The sequence below is a fragment of the Podarcis cretensis genome (genome assembly GCF_951804945.1).
Source record: "Podarcis cretensis genome assembly, chromosome: 9".
In the NCBI taxonomy this organism is placed as follows: Eukaryota; Metazoa; Chordata; class Lepidosauria; order Squamata; family Lacertidae; genus Podarcis; species Podarcis cretensis.
The window spans coordinates 64,153,737-64,176,890 of NC_137178.1; the positions used below are offsets into that span (position 1 = coordinate 64,153,737).

Genomic DNA, 23,154 nt, shown 5'->3' on the forward strand with positions numbered 1-23,154 from the left:
GCCCGGACACTGAGGTCCTCCTCCAAGGGCCTTCTTGTGGTTCCATCACTGCAATAAGGTAAGCTACAGAGAACCAGACAGAGCTTTCTTGGTAGTGGCGCCCACCCTGTGGAATGCCGTCCCATCCGATGTCAAGGAGATAAGTAAATAAACAACCCTTAGAAGACATCTGAAGGCAGACCTGTATAGGGAAGCTTTTGAATGTGTAATGCTTCATTATGTTTTTATACACCGTATTGGCCCGAATATAAGCCACACCCAAATATAAGCCGCACCTTTAAAATTGGTGGAGGGAAAAGAAAAAAAATACCTGATTACAAGTTGGTGGAGGGAAAAGGAAAAAAATACCTGATTACAAATTCCTTGATGCTCCTGGCTGCATATGGGAGGGGGGGGGAATCAACGTTGTGTTGCCAGTGGCCTTTACCTTTCCTCGATATCTTACTTTCTGGCCTTGGGGGAGAGGATGGGGGATTACGTATGGGGTGGGCAACAGTTTGCTGTGCTCCTGGCTGCATACCATAAGGTTGCGAATATAAGCCGCACTTTTCACTGTCGGAATTTGGGGGGAAAGTGAGGCTTATATTCAGGCCAATACGGTATGTTGGAAGCCGCCCAGAGTGGCTGGGGCAGGCCAGTCAGATGGGCAAGGTACAATTAATTACTATTACTATTAAGGTAAAGGGTAAAGGGACTGCTGACCATTAGGTCCAGTCGTGACTGACTCTGGGGTTGTGGCGCTCATCTTGCTTTATTGGCCGAGGGAGCCAGCGTACAGCTTCCGGGTCATGTGGCCAGCATGACTAAGCCGCTTCTGGCAAACCAGAGCAGCACACAGAAACGCTGTTTACCTTCCCGCTGAAGTGGTACCTATTTATCTACTTGCACTTTGACATGCTTTTGAACTGCTAGGTTGGCAGGAGCAGGGACCGAGCAATGGGAGCTCATTCTGTCATGGGGATTCGAACTGCTGACCTTCTGATCAGCAAGTCCTAGGCTCTGTGGTTTAACCCACAGCGCCACCCGTGTCCCATACTATTACTATTTATTTATTACATAGGCCAGGGCAGAAGTTGAGGTGGTGGCTTTTTAATTCCGCTCTCCCCACCTCCAGCAGTTACTAATTCATTTTTAATACTGTTCCTTCCACTCACACCACCAAAGGAAGTTAAAATACCTATGGTGGTTGGAGACCCAGTCCGTGGATGTGCTATGGGAACAAGGGAACATTAGTGTTGGTAGATCAACACCTGCAGAGCTTTCCAGAGTCTTTGGAGTGGAAGTGCTGGAGTTGCATGTATGTTCCACCCTAATTCCCTTCAGCTGTGCTTCAGGAGGGGGTCAGAATTGCACTGTAAATCCTTTAGCGTGAACATCAATTTTACTCTGTTTATTTTCCGAATCATTATCATCATCATCTGCATTTGGGTCTGATAGGGCCCTCAAATTGTTTCACTGTGAAATAGGAATAAAAATCTATTATTTAGAAAATTTGTTAATTCCCTTTCTGCCTCTGGGCAAGGTACTCAAAGTGATATATAACTTATAGATGCCATAAAACAACAATAAAAGCAGCAGCGATAAAACCGTATTAAAAAAAAAGGCAACAGCTAAAATACCTGCATGTCAATTTGAAATGCCTGGAGGGGGGATAAACAGATTTTCCTCTGCACTTTAATTACACCAGCGAGATGACCTATGGGCCACATTAATGTTCTAATATAAACATTGGAACGCAAGATCACAGGAAAACAGGCAGCAATAAAAATCAAATGCATAAGAACAGGGTGCGCAATTCACCAGGATATTTGCTTGTGCAATTCCTATGAAAATGAATGAGAGCTGTACAAGAGCACTATTAGCTATGCTCGTGCACAGCTGCCATTTGTTTTCGTGTGACTTATTTTTGAAAATTTCCTGGTAGAGATTCTACCCAAAATGTGTAAAAACACTCACAGCTCGGAACAAACCTTTAGCTCAGCTGGGATCGGCTCTTCACTCCCTGAAAGGTATTGTCATTATTATATTTTTTTTTATGTGGTATGGTTAAACTTATCAAATACACACACGTGTGTGCTTTAGAATTACGTATATTTAAACTGTGTGAAATGTTTCAGCAGCAAGTTCAGTTCTGGCTTCCTCAAGTTGTCCTGGTCTGCGCCTGTTCTTCAGGCTGTAGGGATAATCGGTAGCATTAGCTGATGAAAGGCTGTCCTCTCCCACCAGGCAATGTGGTCAAATGTGAAGGAAGGTGTGATCCATACAGTGGTACCTCAGAAATCGAACGGAATCCGTTCCGGAAGTCTGTTCAAATTCCAAAATGTTCAGAAAGCAAAGTGTGGCTTCTGATTGGCTGAAGGAAGCTCCTGCAGCCAATCGGAAACCGTGGAAGCCCCTTTGGACATTTGGGTTCCAAAGAACGTTTGCAAACTGGAACACTCACTTCTGGGTTTGCGGTGTTCAGGCACCAAAACATCCCGACTACCAAGGCGTTCGGGATCCAAGGTACGAATGTATTCAGACAACAGGTGGAGGACCAAAGTTTCCCCAGCTCTGTGGCAGACCCACATTTTTGTGTCAAAATTCATTGTAGATAGAAAACTAGAATAGGGAATAGTCTCAGTTACAACCATTATCATAGTTGTTTACTTGCAGAGTTTTCTTTTCACAAAAAAAAAGAATGCTAAGAAGCCACCAAGTATAGGGAGAGTGGATGGGTGTGGGGACAAAATTAGGAGACTAATCCCTGGCATTGGTTGTGCTTAGTGCTTCTTTTCTTTAAAAAAAAATGTTTAGGGGTACTCTCATTTTCCTAAAGGGACCCCTGAACATTAGGTCCAGTTGTGGCCGACTCTGGAGTTGCGGCACTCATCTCACTTTATTGGCCGAGGGAGCCGGCGTACAGCTGCCAGGTCATGTGGCCAGCATGACTAAGCCGCTTCTGGCGAACCAGAGCAGCGCACGGAAACGCCGTTTACCTTCCCGCTGGAGCGGTACCTATTTATCTACTTGCACTTCAACATGCTTTTGAACTGCTAGGTTGGCAGGAGCAGGGACCGAACGACGGGAGCTCACCCCATCATGGGGATTCGAACCGCCAACCTTCCGATCGGCAAGTCCTAGGCTCTGTGGTTTAACCCACAGCACCACCCGTGTCCCTTTCATTTTCCTACTCATATTGAAATATTGCCACTCAGTGAGGTCAAACTTAATTCACAAAATGTTTAGGGGTATGCGTACCCCTATGTCCCCTCAGAAAAAAAAGCACTGGTTGTGCCTAAGGGCACTTCCAGACAACCTATTGATTGAACATTTATCCCGATTTCTTTGCAGGGAGTTTAGATGATGTCAGTCATTAATAAGCATTCATTCTGATTTGTTTGCGGGGAGGTTAGATGAAGTTGCACCAAGTGTTATTCCACACTTTCCAGTACATGGCCTCATCACTTTCCTTATTGCCAAATGTCCAATCTGTGGGAGAGGTGGCCTTGTTGTGCAACTGTAATTGTGCAATGTGGTCGGCCAATATGTGACTGAACCCCACCTGATAATAGCAACATGGAAGAAGCATCCCTGAAGAATTATTTTCAGAGTATGTCTCCTCCACTATGTGTAGGCCAGGGCACTGTCTTCCTCACTTTTAAAGTTGGTGTGCCTTGCAGGAACACAGCCACCTTGATTATTTTGTTTTACTGTATTAGGAATGGTGCAAGGTTAGATTACTGCAATAATAATAATAATAATAATAATAATAATAATAGAATATATTATTTATACACCAGCCACTCTGGGCAGCTCTCTACAGATTAAAAACAGAATAAAACATCAAACATTTTAAAACTTCTCTAAACAAGGCTGCCTTCAGATGTCTTCTAAAAGTCAGATAGTTGTTTATTTCCTTGACATCTGATGGGAGAGCGTTCCACAGGGCGGGCGCCACTATCCAAAAGGCCCTCTGCCTGGTTCCCTGTAACGTCACTTTTCACAGTGAGGGAACCGCCAGAAGGCTTTTGGCACTGGACCTCAGTGTCCAGGCTGAATGGTGGGGGATGGAGATGCTCCTTCAGGTATACTGGGCCGAGGCCGTTTAGGGCTTGAAAGGTCAGCACCAACACTTTGAATTGTGCTCGGAAACATACTGGGAGCCAATGAAGGTCTTTCAGGACCAGTGTTATATGGTCTTGGCAGCCGTTCCCAGTCATCAGTCTAGCTGCCTCATTCTGGATCAAGTGTAGTTTCCGGGTCACCTTCAAAGGTAGCCCCACATAGAGCGCATTGCAGTAGTCCAAGCGGGAGATAACTAGAGCATGCACCACTCTGGCGAGACAGTCTGCAGGCAATGCATTATATATAGGGCTGCCTCTGAAGGCAGTTCAGGAAGCTTAGCTGATGCAAGATTTGGCAGTCATGTTGCTCACTATGGCAATAAAGTTTGAGCATCTGATACCAAACCTGGCCCAAGTGCCCTGTCTGCCCATTAGTTTCTGATCCAAATTCAAAGTGCTGGTTTTGACCTATTAAATCTTAAACACCTCAGTACCACAATACCCCAAGGTCTGCCTCTCCCCATCTGAACTTACCCAGACCCTGCAATCACCATCTGAGGCCCTTCTTTGTGTGCTTCCTCCAGGAGAGGAAGGTGGCAACATGAGAACAGGTCTTCTCTGCAGTGGCTCCCCATTTCTGAAATGCTCTCCTCAGCGAGGTTTGGCTGGTGTCTTCATTATATACTTTTAGGCGCCAGGTGAAAATGTTCTCCTTCAACCAGGCCTTTGACATCCGATACCCTTAAATTTGTTTTGAGAGGGGGAATTATTGGTTTGTTTCTGCTCTTCTTTTTATTATGTGTGTTTGTTTAATTGTATTTTTATGTTGTGAACTGTCCTGAGATCTACAGATGAAAGCTGGCATACAAATTGTAGTAGTAGTAGTAATAATAAATAATAAAAAGGTAAAGGGACCCCTGACCATTAGGTCCAGTCATGGCCGACTCTGGGGTTGCGGCGCTCATCTCGCTTTATTGGCCGAGGGAGCCGGCGTACAGCTTCCGCGTCATGTGGCCAGCATGACTAAGCCGCTTCTGGCACACCAGAGCAGCGCACGGAAACACCATTTACCCTCCCGCCGGAGCAATACCTATTTATCTACTTGCACTTTGATGTCCTTTAAACTGCTAGGTTGGCAGGAGCAGGGACTGAGCAACGGGAGCTCACCCCATCGCGGGGATTCAAACCGCCGACCTTCTGATCGGCAAGTCCTAGGCTCTGTGGTTTAACACACAGCACCACCCACGTCCCTAATAATAAATAATAGAGGCACCAATATTGCCATTTTTTTATGAACAGGTGAATGAAGATCAGGTGAAGCAAATGGATATTGAAAATAGCTTTATTACCAAATGGAAGGATACTCAGGTGAGTAATGACATTTCCTTCCTTGTTCAGGGGAAGAGCTGTCACTCAGCAGTAAGGCAAATATTTTGCAAGCGGAAAGGCAGGTAGGGTTGGAACTGACTTTTGCCTCAAACCCTGATGGTCAGTTTCAACAATACTGAGCTAGATGAAGCAGTGATCTGCCTCTGTACGTGGCATTATCTATTTTAAAAAGAAAGTCAGAATCTGCTAAATGCAGCCGATATCCAGCTGTTTTATGCAAACTATTCAGGTGATGCACCTGTCTTTTGGTTGCATGAGCCAACCTTCTTTGTTAACCTTCAAAAGTCAAAAATAAAAGTATATAGATGTTACAGTACAATTTATACAGCACCTATCTGTATAGAAGTGAAAGGCAGCTGGAAATACGAAAATTAACAGCAGTTTTTTGTCTGGTAGGAGCAGTAAATCTATCTTCAGAGTGATTAAAAATAGAAAGCCAAATTAAAAATAAAACTCATTTAGCCCAAACTTCTATTTCAACTCAAAGAAAAATCTCCTACTTCTCATGTCACTTACGATGACCTTGTTTTCCGTTCCAGTTGGCACTTCGTTAACGGTTCTTCATTTTTTTTCCTGCCCACCAAACACTTTGCCAGCTGTTTTTGTTTGCTGCCGTAATTTGCAACACATTTTTTTTCCTTCCTCAAATGCTCAGTTGTTTACATACGCCCAGTGGAAATCAAATGTCAACTTCATTCTTTCCTCCAACCTTTTCCCCGTAATATCATCTAAAAAGCAAATTTCACCAGGAAATAGGCTTTTTCTGAATCGTTGCCAGTATAATTAAGAAGCTTTCTTCAAAGTCGCTTTGTAATGTTTTTCCCCCTCGCAAATGATTCCATTAGTTTCAATTCTCAGAAGGCACTGTGACCTTAAAGTCCTAATTTCTCCATTATGTGACTCTTTCAAACATAGTGATGTTGTGGGTTTAGCTGCAGAAAATGCAGTATTTCTACAGAAAATTCCTCTAAATAAAGTCCCATTGTTTCCAATAGATGCAGTTAGAATCCTAGAAGCACAGATATATTTCTCCATCCCATGGAAAATTTACCCTCCCCAATTCATGCACTGTAACAATCCCCCACTCTCATGTTGGGCAACACATGTTACATGTGTGGAGTTTTTTGGGGTCAGACTTAACATTCCTGCATACTCTACCAAATGAGCACCCCTGGCAATCTGAACTACGGTAATCCAAGCGTGTGAATAGGAAATCCTGCCTTCCTCCATTCTTTTGCATGTGTAGTTTGATTTCCTCCAAGGTGAAATTCTACCTCCTATCAGAAAGAGACTTCCCCCTCCTTCAGGTTTTTGGTGATGAGGGCCTTGTGCGACCCCACAGTTCCCTAAGGAGTTGAATAACCACACAGGACAACAGCATACTGGGTGGTCTGGGCTTGAATATGGCCACAACGTCATTAGTTACAGTAGAGAACGGTTTGGCGTTGACCTTGGGTAGAGCCATTGCTGTTCCACTTCAGCCCATCTGCTGGAAGTGCATCTAAGGGTAAACCACATATGGGGAAGGGGTGCCCAAGACCCATATCAAATTCACCATGTATAAGCTCAGTTCACCATGTATAAGAAAGGAACATTGTGTGTGGAGCAGTGTTAGAAACTGAGATATGAAAGCTCAGAGCTGAATAACACCTTAAACCTAGGTTAAGCCACTTCCGCGATAACATAGGAGGTGGGGTTGCGGGCTTCACGCCCCTCCCCTACTCTTGCGGGGGCTGGCTCAAGCCCCCGCGATAGCAAAGGGAATCCCCGGCCGCATCATACCCCGGGCCAGCCAATCGGCTGGCTCCGGGGGCAGGGCCTTGGCTATTTAAACCTGCTGCAGCGAGGCTCCTCCTCTTCCCCTTGCTCCAGCTGCCCAAGGTGGCCCTCTATAGAAATGATGGCGTGCATCTTTCCGATGCGGGAAATGATGTTTGGCTGAGCGATATTATTTCAGGAATTAGGGATTGGTTACAGGTTTCAGGGTATTGGTGGCGAGTCTGGGCTCAAGTGGCGGTTAGGCATTGGTGGGGGTACTGTCCTATTGTTATGCAAATGAAGGGGGGAAGGAGCGCCATCACCTTCCCCCAAACAAGGGTAGTCCGGTAAAGGATTCCGGGGGGCATGGCCTTGTCCTAAGCCTAAGGAGGTGTGGGCCCACGGCACGCCCCCATGTGGTGACACCGGGGGAGGTCCTAGTTGACGTGCCTTAGCAGGACTCCTCCCACTGGTGATTAACCCTCCCGGCCTTCAAGCCGGTTAGTAGTTAGGACCAATGCCTAAGCCAATACCGCTCAATTCCTATAATCAATAAAGTTGTGGCCTAATTCGACCCATTAACCTGAATTCTTGTGTCCTCTGTCTTTATTTCCTCGGGGGGAGGCGGGAACTCACCACGCAATGGGTGCAACAATGGAATGTCTAGGCACACTTTTTTATAGCAAGAATTACTGCTCACCAATCAAGCGGTGGGCAGGATTTGTGACCTGGTGTGGGCTTCCCCAAGCCTGGGTGATACCCCCACCTTTGGGCTGTCCATCGCTCCGCCCCCCCACCTGGCTGACCAGTCGGTGGCTGGCTGGTGGGCGGAATGAGGGCCAGGTAAGGACATGCTCCTGCCAAACGTCCCCTCATTCATGGTCTCGGGTGGCAATTTTAGGGCTTGGGTGGTATCCTATAGTCTATCTTCGGAATGGGGGGGGTAGCATTATTATGCAGCCCCATGCGGCGGCATTTGCAAGGCCCATTAAAGGGTGATTGTGGGAGTCACTGGCCCTGAGTGGTGGCGTAAGGTCAAACTCCCAGCATCGGTGAAGTGGGAGGGGGGCATGCTGTGTAAATCTCACATTTTGCAGTGTCCTCCACATCCTCACATCCTGCACATCCTCAGACCTAAACGAGGATGTGAGGGATGCCCTCTAGTGCCTAAGCCAAGGTTTCCTACAACTGAAATCAATAAAGTTGTGGCCTAATTTACCCCACACATCATTGTGTTGTGTCTCCTTATTCTGGGCTGGGGGATGTGTTAGCCCATGGGCTCGCAATACAAAGCTGAAAATGAATGAACTGCAGCTAAAATATTATGTTCATTTTTCACATGGCCTAGTCCTCTTCCACTGCCCACCCCCTAATATTCTTAAGAGAGTCTCTTCTCCAGTCTTCAGAGAGTAGCTGGAAGTGGGAAGGCAGAAAAAGGTCCATCTTTCCTTCCACTCTGCAGTTTTAATCTGAAATCTTAGGTGCAATACTGCACCCAGAGCTCAGAAACTGCTTGCGTGAATGAAACTCTCCATCGCAAAGCACACCTAGAACAATAGGAGTTTTGAACACTGGTGTGGAGTTTGGTTGTAGCATGCAAGAGGAAAACTTGAGTCTGGATTATCTCTTTAACATTTCCATTTTTACCTACTATTCTAGGTTTCCCAGGCAGGAGACATGCTTATTGAAGTTTATGTGGAAAGAAAGGAGCCGGACTGCAGCATTATAATACGGGTTTGGATCATTTATTTTTCTATACTCTTTCAACTCGAGGTGGCACCCTTTTTCTGCCAAGGACTGCCAAGGGTGTTGCTCTCAAACCCCAACACAGAGGTGTTTTTAATAATAATAATAATAATAATAATAATAATAATAATAATACAGTTACTCTTTTGGAAAGCAAAATAAATGTATTACTTTCTGACTTTAGTGTGCTCTATGCGTGGAAATGCACACATAGCAAAAGCATACCAGTTTGTTCTCATATGGTGAACCAAATGTCATTTCCCCAAGCCATACAACCAGGATTTTTTTAAAAAAACAAAAATTCAACCATTTATTTATATCAAATGAAATATTGTCGCTTTCCGTTATTCTTTAAGCATATAGAATAAAGGAGGGAATTGCTTTTAAAAGCCTGGAGAAATACAGTAAGCAGTAAATGAGCAGAAATCCTATGATAGATTTTTTCTTCTAGACTTTGGGAAATGTTTAATTAAGTAAGAATGCTATGGTAAGAATGTTTTTAGGACCCCCTCTCTGTTTTTCTAAAACAATGTGAGTCCTTTCCAATGTTTTGTTACCCAGTTAATGATGAATTGGGTAAAAAAAATGATAAATGTATCAACATTCTTTTGCAGTTGCCCTTGTTGTAGAAGTTGGGCAGGTCTTTGTCCTGTGACTGAGAGCATAAACCTCCAGCACAATTTACGGTCTTAGGGCTTATTTTAATGATTTCAGGACTATTTGTGGTCTTCCATGCAGGTATCGCCAATAATGGAAGCAGAAGAATTGACAAATGACATATTGGGAATAAAAAACATCACACCCCATAAAGATGATATGTGGGCTACATTTGAAGTGATTGAAAGTGGAGAGCTAGGTTTGTGACTTCCCTATTTTGCTGTTGTCTTTGTATATCTGTATTTATTCATTCTGTGATGTTTTTATTGTATAAAAGGCTGTGGTAGTTTGTTTTAAACATTTTTTTAAAATAAATGCAAATATTAAATCTAATTGGATTGCCCAGACCTGTATTAAGGGTGCACAGTGCTGAGGGCTACCTTGGCCATATCATCTTGACTTCTTTATGACTTCTGTGATATACATGCAGTGCTTTTTTTCAGGGGGTACTTAGGGGTATCACTTCAGAATGCAGATAGAGGAATGCTGAGGTCCAAAAAACCCCACTGTATACATGTAATCCTGGACCTCAGCATTCCTCTATCTGCATTCTGAAGTGATACCACCTTGAGGCGTCTTAGTAGGATCTTGGACCAAGAAAAACGACCTTCAGGTACAATTCAGCTCTGTGGGGAGTTAAATATTAAAAACAGAAAAAAGAAAAAAAATCTCAGTTCAAATTAGAATTTCTTTAACTGGCTGAAACCAAATTCTGGGAAGAGAAGTATATTAAAACCTTGCATTTTCAAGAAAGCAATTTCCGTCTGATATTTATTGTTGGATTGGAACAAATAGCTCTCTTGCTGTTTACCGGAAGACACATAATGACCTTGGGAGCAGAATAATGGTATATGTAAGTTTGACAGCTTAGATGTCTGAAATATTGGAACTGAAATATTAAAGATAAACTGAATTATTTACATATATACCAGCAGAAATAATTGGCAAAATTATCTGGTCTTATACAGAGGGATTGCTGTAAAAATGGGATCTCTAGTATATAATTTATTTTTTATTTTTTTCTGCAGTAATTTCTATATGATGGATAGTTTGCAAATGAGGTGTGTTGCCAGTAAAATAACTAATGCATTTCAATAGGATGATTTATGTACCATATAATCCATTATGACAGATGGTCTTCAATGCAACTATAAATAAAGCAGTAGGTGTTTGCTCTGGGAGCACACACATTCTTAGTGGATGTGTCTTGTTTTGCTGCTTTTTTCTACTGAAGCTTCTGCTTTAAGGTGGAACTGAAGATAAGATGTTATATTTGTGTAAGAGTTAATTGCCATTAAGTTTAACTGGTTTTGGAAGACAGCTGCTGTAAGGGTTAAACAAAGCCCTTTATTTATCCTTTTTTAAACTCCTCCTAAGGCAATACCCCCCTTCCAAAAACTGCTAGAATTTTTCAGAAGCTTTTACTGTGTAAGCATCCAACAATTCATTCCATAATGAATTTTCTGCCCTGCCAACAAGGGAGTGTGTGTTTCATGTTGTAAAGACCTGTAAACACTGAAGAACTCACTGGAGAATTGCCATGTTTGGTGGCATCCCAGCTCAAGACTGGGATGTAGTGTGGTTCACGTTCCATGCTAAGCCAGACCATGGTTTAGCACAGTGTGTGGGCTCATGGAAAGAACTGCTTTGCTCCTTCCTGGTTGGAGCTCTGTGCTGAATTAAGGCTTAGCATGTAGTCCCAACCTGGACTCGTGGTTTGGCTCTCTCCAAATACAGTCGTACCTTGGTTGTCGAACGGAATCCATTCTGGAAGTCGGTACGACTTCTGAAAACATTCAAAAACCAAGACACAGCTTCCGATTGGCTGCAGGAGCTTCCTGCACTCAGTCGGAAGCTGGGGAAACCACATCAGACATTCGGCTTCCAAAGAACATTTGCAAACTGGAACACTCACTTCTGGGTTTGCGGCTTTCGGGAACCAAAATGGACGAGTACCAAGGCATTTGACAACCAAGGTACGACTGTAACCAAGATTTGTCCTATGGTTTGCAGTTCGTGATTTGTCTGATTTGTCGTGATTTGCCCAGGATCAGACAACACATTAAACCAAACCATGGCTTAACTCAGAGTAGCAGCAGAATGACCAGGGAGCAATCTCTTTCCATATTTATGCCAAGCCATGGCTTGGCTTGGCATGGCATTTGAACCAAGCCACTCTCACAAGGCCTATTGGGGTGTTTTAGCTCACACAATTCCCTGACTGTATCCACTGACTCCTCCTCGTGCTGGCTTCCGAAGGAGAATTGCTGGGTGGGGGGTGATGACATCATACAGCACGTGATGTCGCACATGAGACGTCATGATGTCAGAGGAGCTTGAGGTGGAGCCAAATGTGGTGGCACCATGACTTCATTGGCCATGGCTCCTGCTGCTGCTGCTGCCACCCACCAGGGGCTGTTCCTATCCCTCTGTGGCAGGAGGAGGAGGAGAAGGAGCCAGCCACTGACACTGTGCCATGCTCAGCTCCATGCTTGGCCTTCTCTTTTGAATATTGGGAGGGGGCCCAATGTTATTGGGGGCGCCAAAAGGAGATGGCACCCCTGCTCCTCCTCCTCATCCACTGTCATCTTCTTCTTTGGTGATCCCTTGTAGCCAAGTAAGATTGTCTTCCATGAACACGGCTTTAACAGTGAGTCTGTAGGTAACTGTGGAGGCCAATTCTGGATCCACACGTTCTTCCACAGTGGGGACATAGGTTTCCAGGCAGGAGTTGAAAATGGTGAGGGTTTGCCAAGCGTGCCTTCCTCTTAGCACGTTTCTCCCGAGTTTGAGTACCTTCAAAGCCCATGACACCTTTGGTAAAGGCAAAGACACCTGTGCATGAATTTGTTTTATGTGTGGAGATCAGTGCACACTGACCAACGCACAGTCTTCACAGTAAGGCATGAGTATCACGATGACGGGTAGATTATTATCTGCTGCAGCCTTCATCCGCCTTCACAGCCATTGCAACATACCACTTATTATCCTCCGCCTCTTCTGCCGTTGAGGACTTCTTGGATCATTGTTTGTCTAGTTCTTCCCCTTTGACCTTACCACCTTGGGTGACCCTGCTAGGAGAGGAGACTCCTGGCGGCTTTGCTCACAAGGGTCATAGGAATGTGCAAGCCCTCCCACCATGACAAGTTGATGATCCGGCTAGTGAGTCATCCGCTGTCCTTCCCCATTGTCTATGCACACAGAGAGAAGGCCTGAAGAGAAGAGTCTGTGTAGTCTCAACACTTGATTCTAATAAGGCCTCTTAATTACTCAGGCAGCCTTTGCATGTAGAACAGGATCCCATCTTCAGGTCTGGTCCTCGATTGCATGGGCAGCTGCACGCATAAGTGTCCTCACATCTATTATTTCTTCTAGTGATTTCTAGGAGGGGGAGCAAGTAGCAAAGGAGACATTATTGCTATATTATAGCCACCTTCTTTCTTTCTGCAACCCTTATGTCAACACCTGATTTTTAGGATACAGTTTGTATGCCCCTTCCTTTATTAAGTCAACATTGTAGCTGTGTAATTCTCTCTATCACAGCTGGTCTATGTAATCTATGAAGACAGGAGTGAATGTACTTCATACTGAATCTCCGCGGGACTGATCCGGCCCAGGCAAGATAGACCTTGCTGACCCCTGATTTAAACAGAGAAGAAGGCTGTATATTTTATGTACAAATAGCTCAGGTGCAATGTATAGAGAGATGTAAGAGTTGTGTTGACATAGTTGTGCTGGCCAGAATACGTAATTTGACTTCCGTGATATAGCAACATCCACAACGGAAGCTATGGTAAATGGAAATAAGAATTTAATCTTATTTAGTTACGGCTTTTTTCTGCCCCTCTCCCCTCCCAGAACGACCTTTGCATTATACTGAGAATGTTCTAGAGCAAATTCTCCATTGGAGTTCTTTGCCTAACCCCAGCAGTGCATATCTTGTCGTAAAGAAGTTTCTGACAGCAGACACAATGAAGCTATACAACGGTATGTATGAGAGAAACTCATTTTAAAAAAAGAATGTCATGTTCCATGTCACTTCCCAACAAAGACTTTCATATGTTAATCTTGGCTGAGCTTTCAAGTTTCAAAGAGGTTTCTGTGAGATAAGTGTCGTATGGGGCCATTGGAGTGCAGCCATCACCTTGCCCTATAATTTCCCAAGACTGATAGATTAACTGCAGTGTGCTTACAGAAGGTTTCTTTTGAAAAATAGAGAGCAGCTCCTTATCTTGCTATCATAGGCAGCAGGAAAATAAGTCTCAGTCTTGGAAGGAGCCAAATGTTATTGGAATAAAATAAACCAAGGGAACTGCATGCCCAGATGATGTGATCCTTCCCCCCCCCCCCACTCTGTGCAGTGCAGTTGAACGGCTGCTATTGGCAACAATCCTTTGGTTCAAATTAGGCGACAGCTTTATTGATTGCGGATATAAGGAGTTTTGGCTTAGGCAGTGCTGTTTTTCTAGAAAGAGAGGTGCTGGAACTACCGATGAACACCTCCCTCATTCACTTAAAATGGCAATGTTACCCACCCAAGAGGTGCCGGAACTGACTTCTGGTGAGTTCCCCCTGAGAAAGAAGGGTGTAACTTATATAAACCAGCCTGCCCAGAGGTTGAACCAACGTTGAGGATGTCCTATGACATACAGTACCTTGGATCCTGGAACTTGGATGTTTTGGCTCCCAAACGCCGCAAACCTGGAAGTGATTGTTCTGGTTTGCAAACATTCTTTTGGAACCCGAACATCTGACAGGGCTTCCGTGGCTTCCGACTGGCTGCAAGAGCTTCCTGCAGCCAATCAGAATCCGTGATTTGGTTTTCGAACGTTTTGGAAGTTGAACGGACTTCCGGAACGGATTCCGTTCGACTTCTAAGGTACGACTGTACAGTGGTACCTCAAGTTAAGTACTTAATTCCTTCCGGAGGTCCTTTCTTAACCTGAAACTGTTCTTAACCTGAAGCACCACTTTAGCTAATGGGGCCTCCTGCTGCTGCTACGCCGCCGGAGCATGATTTCTGTTCTCATCCTGAAGCACTATTTCTGGGTTAGCAGAGTCTGTAACCTGAAGTGTATGTAACCCGAGGTACCACTGTACATCAAATAGGTGCTACCATACTTGGTTGACCTTTTGGAAGAAAGTTGTGGCCCTAGCCCCTGTCTGGTCATTCAGACAGTAGCAGCTCCTCCAAGATCTCTTTAACAGAAGACCCCGTTTCCTTGAAGGTGCAGGCAGAGTCTTACAGATTCCCCTCCAAACACGACTAAGGCATCACCCAATGCTGTGACAGTTGTCATGAGGCAGGCAAAAAACTCCAGTTTGGTCAATTTACTTGAGGGGAAATTTTTCTCCCCAACTCCAAATACAGCAACTGGTTATAATCCATAGCAATGTCCAGAAAGGGAGGCTACTCCCAATCTCAAAGAAGTGGAGGACTGAACTTGGTGGGGGTGTACCCTTGAAGGTCATTTCACCCTTCTCATTCAACACATCCCCCCCCCCAATTCATTCTGGTTCCCATCTAACATAGACATGTTTATATTCCTTCAGTCAGGGGCTGATGAAAACGAGAGGTTAGGAAACTTCAAAAATGAAATGTTGGAAGGTTTAAAAAGAGAATTAGACACATTCATGGAGGGCAAGGCTATTAATGGCTGCTAACTCTGCCGGTTAAGTTCTACCTTCACCGTTCTTCTGAATGATGATGATGATGATGTATTTATACCCCGCCCATCTGGCTGGGTTTCCCCAGCCACTCTGGGCGGCTCCCAACAGAATATTAAAAACATCAAACATTAAAAACATCCCTAAACAGGGTTGCCTTCAGATGTCTTCTAAAAGTCAGACAGTTTTTTATTTCCTTGACATCTGATGGAAGGGCGTTCCATAGGGTGGGTGCCATTACCCAGAAGGCCCACTACCGAGAATTCCCAATCGCTGGGAATAGCGGGTGGGAACAGTGCAATTGTCCTCACCAAATGGTCCACCCCCTGGATCTTGCCAAACCTTCCAACACCCCTCCCATTTCCCTTAGAGCTCATTGTAAAGGCCTCCTCCCTTTAGACCTTCTATTGCAAAGTGGTCTGATGTGTTCAGATATTGGTCATTAGCTGTAGTGGGTGGTGCTGTGGGTTAAACCACAGAGCCTAGGACTTGCCGATCAAAAGGTCAGCGGTTCGAATCCCCGCAACGGGGGTGAGCTCCCGTTGCTCAGTCCCTGCTCCTGCCAACCTAGCAGTTCGAAAGCACGTCAGAGTGTAAGTAGATAAATAGTTACCGCTCTGGTGGGAAGGTAAACGGCGTTTCCGTGCGCTACTCTGGTTCACTACATTCTGGCCACATGACCCGGAAGCTGTACGCCAGCTCCCTCGGCCAATAAAGCGAGATGAGCGCCGCAATCCCAGAGTTGGTCACGACTGGACCTAATGGTCAGAGGTCCCTTTACCTTAACCCTGCTGATGACCATTTGTTGCTTTACCCTGGTTAAGATTCCAAGCATCCAGCAAAACCATGGTTTAACTTGTCAAACTAATCCATGCCTTTTGTTTGAAAAATGAATGTGTCAGTTTCCTTTAAAAGTTATGTAAGGTATAAGAAGACACCTGCTTCTCATTTCATGTTCTGAAGAGGAAATTATCTTCACCTTTGTTCGCTTGATCCAGGCAGAACAGTTAACTCTGGTTGAATGAAAATGGGTTTCGCATCCTGATTTCTTGGCTAATACTTTAAATCCGGTATTCAGGGTGTAATACGTAACCATAGTTAAAGTAATCAAACTGTGCATAAGCCTTCTGTCTGCCAAGGGCAACCGTGTTTAAAATAAATTGAGGCAGTCAAAGGATCTTTATTTTTTTCTGTATTCTGTTTGTGGAGATTAATGTTAAGGATTTATGAAATTCGGTACTCTGCAGAGTGTTTATTTAAAAAATAAAATAAAATACTGTGCTCTTTTTATCATCTTGACAGAAAAGAAGGCAGAAGGCACCGTAAAAGCCAGCTATCTGAAATACAAAGAGGAACCATCCAAATTACTGTCTGGAAATAAGTTTCAGGAGCGTTATTTTGTTTTGCGGGAAGGAAATCTTTTCCTTTACAAGGATATGAAGGTATAAATGCCTGCACTGAGTCCTTTTAAATCACGAGCAATTATGCTTAAAATCCTTCTTTTCACGTTGGGTTTGACAACTGACATTAGACGCTTTTTGTTCTGCTTGCTGACGTGAAAAGTTGGAAAACATTCAGTATAACAAAAAAAAAAGAAAAGAAAAGAAAGTCAGAGTTTCAAAAGGAATTTATTCTGCTTTGCACAAGAGTGAAGATTAATGTAACATTTAATTCAAACACACTTGAGTGAATGTCGAATGTGTTGCCAACACTTTTAATAGGCACCTCACTGGTTTGTGGAGCTTGGGTAGTCTGTTTGTTTAAAAAAAGAATCATATGGGAAGAAAAAATTATTTTGTTCCCTTCTCTCTGTATTCTCACCATCAGTGAGTCTGTCCAAGCGAAAGCATGAGACAGGTGAGAGGACCTAATCTGAGTAAATTGTGATGGTGAAGAGGAAAAACGATAGCAGGAGGAACGTCAAGATTGGGCAAGAGTGCTTTGGATAATGTAGGAGGGGGAAGTTCAAGGCTGTAAAATAACAGGCTCTAAGGACAAATTTTCTTTAGTGATCTGCTCTTCTTTGAAGGTGGGATGTTTTTGTGATAGGGAATCTTGAAATCCAAAAGGGAAGCACAAGTACCTTACCTTTCATATCCACACATTGTTCATGCCATTTAATGGACTTAAGACTGGTACCTTTCAGGGCCAAGCAGAAGCCATGGCGGAACCAGACATGCGCCGATTGTGATGGGTGCTTGGTTTGGACAAGCTTCCAACTGTCTAACATACCGTATTTTTCGCTCTATAAAACGCACCAGACCCACAAGACACACCTAGTTTTTGCAGGAGGAAAACAAGAAAAAAAATATTCTGAATCTCAGAATCCAGAACAGCAAGAGGGATCGCTGCGCAGTGAAAGCAGCAATCCCTCTTGCTGTTCTGGCTTCTGGCTTCTGGGATAGCTGCTCAGCCTACATTCGCTCCATAAGATGCACATACATTTCCCCTTACTTTTTAGGAGGGAAAAAGTGAGTCTTATAGAGCAAAAAGGGACGTGGGTGGTGCTGTGGGTAAAACCTCAGCGCCTAGGGCTTGCCGATCGCATGGTCGGCGGTTCGAATCCCCACAACGGGGTGAGCTCCTATCTTCAGTCCCAGCTCCTGCCCACCTAGCAGTTCGAAAGCACCCCTTAAAAAAAGTGCAAGTAGATAAATAGGTACCGCTTTCTAACGGGAAGGTAAATGGCGTTTCCGTGTGGTGCACTGGTGCCGGCTCGCCGGAGCAGCTTCGTCACGCTGGCCACGTGACCTGGAAGTGTCTCTGGACAGCGCTGGCCCCCGGCCTCTTAAGTGAGATGGGCGCACAACCCTAGAGTCAGACACGACTGGCCCGTACGGGCAGGGGTACCTTTACCTTTACCTATAGAGCAAAAAATACAGTAAACCAGGCCTGTGTCTTCCTTCTCAGAAAAGGAGATGTGAACATGGTCACCATGTTTTTTGGCTGTCAATGTGGCTTCAGTTAACACCACATGTTGCCTGAATGGACAACTGTTCCATTGTGTGAATTGAACACCGGCTCCCATAAATTATGAGTCAGAATCTGGAATGGGGTGCTCACCAATCCAGGGTTCCCATAGTTAATGTTGAAACAAGAGCTGAAATTAGAAGTTAGTCTTGGTCTCCAAATCAGAGTGCATTAAGGATGCTCTGTTGACTTGGCAAGGCAGACTCCAAAGTATTTAAACATGGTCTGTGGCCTCCTTTTACTAGCTAATCACATTTTTTTTTATCCTTATACATTCCATTGTTCAAGAGGATGATTAACATATTTATGGCTGAAATCCTAAACACACCTACTTGAGAGTAAGTGCCATTGAACTTGAAAGGGCCCACTTCTTAGTAGATATGTATAGAGTTATACTATTAGTATTATCTTGGCTTTCTCAAGCGTTTTAATTAATTGGTTAGCAATGTTTCATCAGAACATCTTGATTTCATAAAATGTTAAGGGAGAAAGTGAAATTCCTTTCTCATCTTCTGTGTTTCCTAAGGAAAAATGGAACTTTTTTTCTTTTCAGCTGACCAGTAAAGTATGTGTTAATATTATGATGGTATTAAGCATAGATATTTTTTTTCTAAAAACCTTAAACTGTCCTTTAATTGGCACGGCTGCTGTGTTTTTAAAAAGATGTCTAATTATTTAGGGCTACAATCTAAAATTGGCACATTTGTGAGTACAAATTGGCACCTTTAAAACTTGTGCACATGTAACTGGGCATGACTGAAGTCTTAATTAGCACTTGGCAAGTGTTTATCACTGGGTTGATTTAATAAGTTGCCTTAAACTTTGCATTTCATACCATTAAATTGCTCCCATTCATAACTTTTCCCTTAACATTTCACTTCTTGTGGTGATGTGTACATAAGAAAAAGAAAAGCAGAAAGGCATATTATTTGTTATAAAAGAATGGAAACATTTTTTTAAAAAAATAGAAGCATAAAATATTCCCTTGATATAATGTCTGAATCATATATTTTCAGGACAAAACATTGCAAAGAACTTGTATCTAACTACCCCACCTCTCCTTTAACTTACCCCCTTGTCCTTATGTTGAGACTGCTTTATAATTCTGTGCTCTTGATCAACATTACTGCTGTACAGTAGCGATGTCAGGATAAGTGAGTAGTCTGTTCTGAACTTGATAGAACAGGTGAGCAATCTCAATCCTGGGCAACCTTTTTTTGTGGTGTCACTACAAATTCTTTGCAAGAAAGAATTATTTGGCACTAACTACGGGACCACCTCTCCTGGTATGTCCTACAAAGGAACCTACGGTCTGCAAATAAAAACATCCTGAAGGTCCCAGGCCACAGAGAGGTTAGGCTGGCCTCAACCAGAGCCAGGGCTTTCTCGGCTGTGGCTCCAATCTGTTGGAACACTCTGTCACAAGAGACTAGGGCCCGGCGGGACCTGACATCTTTCCGCAGGGCCTGCAAGACAGAGCTGTTCCACCAGGCCTTTGGTCAGGGCGCAGCCTGACTCCCTCCAATGGCAATCTGCACAGAACTTTGCTTAACGGTTGCCATCAATTTGATTTTAATTAATTTTTATAATGAAATGTTTTTAGAATGTTGGATTATTTGATTGTTTGATTGTTGTTAGCTGCCCTGAGCCTGGCTTCGGCTGGGGAGGGTGGGATATAAATAAAATTTATTATTATTATTATTATTATTATTATTATTATTATTATTATTACAAACTTCTTTGTGGTTCTGCACTAAGAAGTCTAATGTGGATGTCATTCTGCAGTTTTTAATTTCAAGTACCGTATTTTTTGCTCTATAGGGCGCACCGGACCATAAGGCACATCTAGATTTTAGGGGGGGGGGATAAAGAAAATTTTTTTATGGATGGATCCCGCTAGCTGTCTTGGCTTTGTTTTTAGCCACGTGGCTGGGGCGGGGGAAGCCCAAGCTTCCCCTGACCTCAGCCCCCAGAAGAGGTCCGGGAGCGGTGGTGAGCTTGCGTGCAACCTCGCCTTCGCTCCCGGAGCTTGCTGCTATCCGCAAGCCTTCTGAGCCCAGCGGGAACTCCCACCGCGCTCCAAAGGCTTGCGGATAACTTCCTGAAGCCTGGAGAGCAGTGCACACTGACCCCTCTCGCTCTCCAGGCTTCAGCGAAAGCCTGCATTCACTCCATAGGATGCACACACATTTCCCCTTCATTTTTGGAGGGGGAAAAGTGCATCCTATAGAGCGAAAAATATGGTATATTACATACCATTAATTGACGAGAAGTGTGTCTAAAATGCTCCAGCAAAAAAATTCCCTATCCCATTTCCAATTTTGCCCCACCTTTCCCCTTCTGCTGCCTTTCCCCTCCTCTGCCTTTCTTTGTTTTAATGCTTCTTTATTTACCCTGTAATTAATGCCTTTTTTCAATCATGCCAGTGCAAGTCCTCTAAATCAGATGATGTCAGCACAGATATGTTTATTTCATTATGTGCAATATAACCAATCAATTGCCTGAAAATGTTATATTACACTGCTAAGCTATCATTTAAAAACTTATTCACTTGTGCATACCTAGATTAATAAGTACATTTCTTTTGCATGAATGGCTGCTTTTATTACTGTGGCAGAATTGGATTAAAAATTATTTTTGAAACATTGCAAGGCCCATTAGCCACAAAATACGAAGGAAAAGAGAGAGCTCAGCAGTGAGTTGAATTTGCCTGAAAGTCATGGGATGCTACTGTACATGTGTGCCAACTTGAGCCTGAGGAAGTTAAGAGGATGTAGAGGGGCTCCCATGAAACTGGGTTCAGCTTTTCTGGATTCCTGGTGGATCCATCCCCCAAAAGAGAGATGTGTAATGATTTATGGTAGGGATTTAGCTTGTCATATCCTTAGAAATAGGTCAGTGAGGGTCTCTTCTCCTTTTCTAACGGTATTTCCCCAGTACAGTGGTACCTTGGTTCTCAAACATAATCCGTTCTGGAAGTCTGTTCCAAAACCAAAGCGTTCCAAAACCAAAGCACGCTTTCCCATAGAAAGTAATGCAAAATGGATTAATCCGTTCCAGACTTTTAAAAACAATCCCTAAAACAGCAGTTTAACATGAATTTTACTATCTAAGGAGACCAGTGATCCATAAAATGAAAGCAATCAACAATGTACTGCAGTCACACAATCAGTCAATCAGTAGCTAAAATGGGTTCCACACAGTCACTGAAGTAAAAAAAAGAGCCACAAAAACAGAAACGCAAAATAAATGGCAAAAAAAGACAGACCTCAGCGTAACACTCAAAACGGAAGTGTGGCACTCAAATTAGAGAACATTTGAAAACGGGAACACTCGCTTCTGGTTTTCAGTGGTTTGGAAACTAGAACATTCGACTCCCAAGGCGTTTGGGAGCTGAGGTAGGACTATAGTATTCTTCATATTTCAAGAGTTTCCGCTTCTTTGCTTTTGTATTCCCCCCCCCCCCCATCTTTGGTCGTTACTTTCTATAAACAGCATAGTCAAATAAGTAAAATTAACCAGTTTTCTGCATTACGTCTTAAGTGCACCCCAGGGACGAATGCTTTCCATTTTCATGCTAATTGAAAGGGAGAATGATTTGGAATAAATTGGCCTGTAATGAAATGGCAAGAAGGGATAGCCAGAAGAAAAGCTGATAATGGGCTATATATATATATGTTTGTGTGTGTGTGTGTGTGTGAGAGAGAGATATATTTATTTTCCAGCGTTCCAGTTAGTACATTTCCATTCCATTGATTTAGACATTTCTGATCTCAACAGAGCAGCAAGCCTGAGAAAGTGCTGCCGGTCAAATCACTGAAACTGTATCTTGGAGTGAAGAAGAAACTGAAGCCCCCAACAAAGTAAGAAAAGAAGATAAAAGAAAAGGCTGTGTTGGTTTCTTTCTAGCCAGGCATGCTGCATTATTGACAAGACAGGAACACAAAACTTTTAACAACCAACGAAAACAAGGAAGCTAATCTATATCCATCGTTTTGTCCTGCTCTTAAATTGCATTCCCATAATATTAGTTGCTCTTTTACCCAAGTGGTCCTAATGCTTCTGTGCTAAGAAATTGCATTATTGACCACCCTTTTCTATCTCAACATGCTGTCTCTTGTGGGTTGTATTGGTTATGTGCTTAAATTGTCTCTAATCCTCTGACCTGAATTCTAGTGATAGGCAGATATTCAATGTGGGAGGCAGTAAAACACACTAATTTGATCATCTCGGTGTCAAGCTCAGATCCAGAGAAGAAACATTTGCCTTCCCTGAGGTACAACTTTGACTCGGTGCAGGCACAGTACTGCACAATTGCCAAATCCTGCAGACTCGCCACTACTTCAGCTATTGTTACCTCAGCACTGGCATTTTTACTAACCTTAGGTAAAGGTAAAGGGACCCCTGGCCATTAGGTCCAGTCGTAGATGACTCTGGGGTTGTGGTGCTCATCTCGCTTTATTGGCTGAGGGAGCCGGCGTACAGCTTCCGGGTCATGTGGCCAGCATGACTAAGCCGCTTCTGGCGAACCAGAGCAGTGCACGGAAATGCCGTTTACCTTCCCACCAGAGCAATACCTATTTATCTACTTGCACTTTGACGTGCTTTCGAACTGCTAGGTTGGCAGGAGCAGGGACCGAACAACGGGAGCTCACCCCGTCGCAGGGATTCGAACCGCTGACCTTCTGATCGGCAAGTCTTAGGCTTTGTGGTTTAACACATAGCGCCACCCGCGTCCCTTTACTAACCTTAAAAGGTAAAGGTAAAGGTAAAGGTACCCCTGCCCGTAAGGGCCAGTCTTGCCAGACTCTAGGGTTGTGCGCTCATCTCACTCTATAGGCCGGGAGCCAGCGCTGTCCGCAGACACTTTCGGGTCACGTGGCCAGCGTGACGAAGCTGCTCCAGCGAACTGGCACCAGAG

At 43.9% G+C, this 23,154-nt stretch overlaps 1 protein-coding gene across 4 annotated transcripts in view; it reads left to right on the plus strand.

Annotated features, from left to right (window-relative positions):
- ARAP2 (ArfGAP with RhoGAP domain, ankyrin repeat and PH domain 2) overlaps window positions 1-23,154 on the plus strand; it is a 138,981-nt gene that overhangs the window by 107,251 nt on the left and 8,576 nt on the right. For all 4 annotated transcript variants that reach the window (XR_013842132.1, XM_079989594.1, XM_079989593.1 and 1 more), the window contains 6 exons: window positions 5,346-5,414; window positions 8,853-8,927; window positions 9,678-9,795; window positions 13,455-13,583; window positions 16,566-16,705; window positions 22,014-22,096. Coding sequence is in view for 3 of the 4 variants with exons in the window: in XM_079989594.1 (XP_079845720.1) it covers window positions 5,346-5,414; window positions 8,853-8,927; window positions 9,678-9,795; window positions 13,455-13,583; window positions 16,566-16,705; window positions 22,014-22,096 (614 nt within the window). In the remaining variant the exon portion in view is untranslated. The remainder of the gene's footprint in view (window positions 1-5,345; window positions 5,415-8,852; window positions 8,928-9,677; window positions 9,796-13,454; window positions 13,584-16,565; window positions 16,706-22,013; window positions 22,097-23,154) is intronic.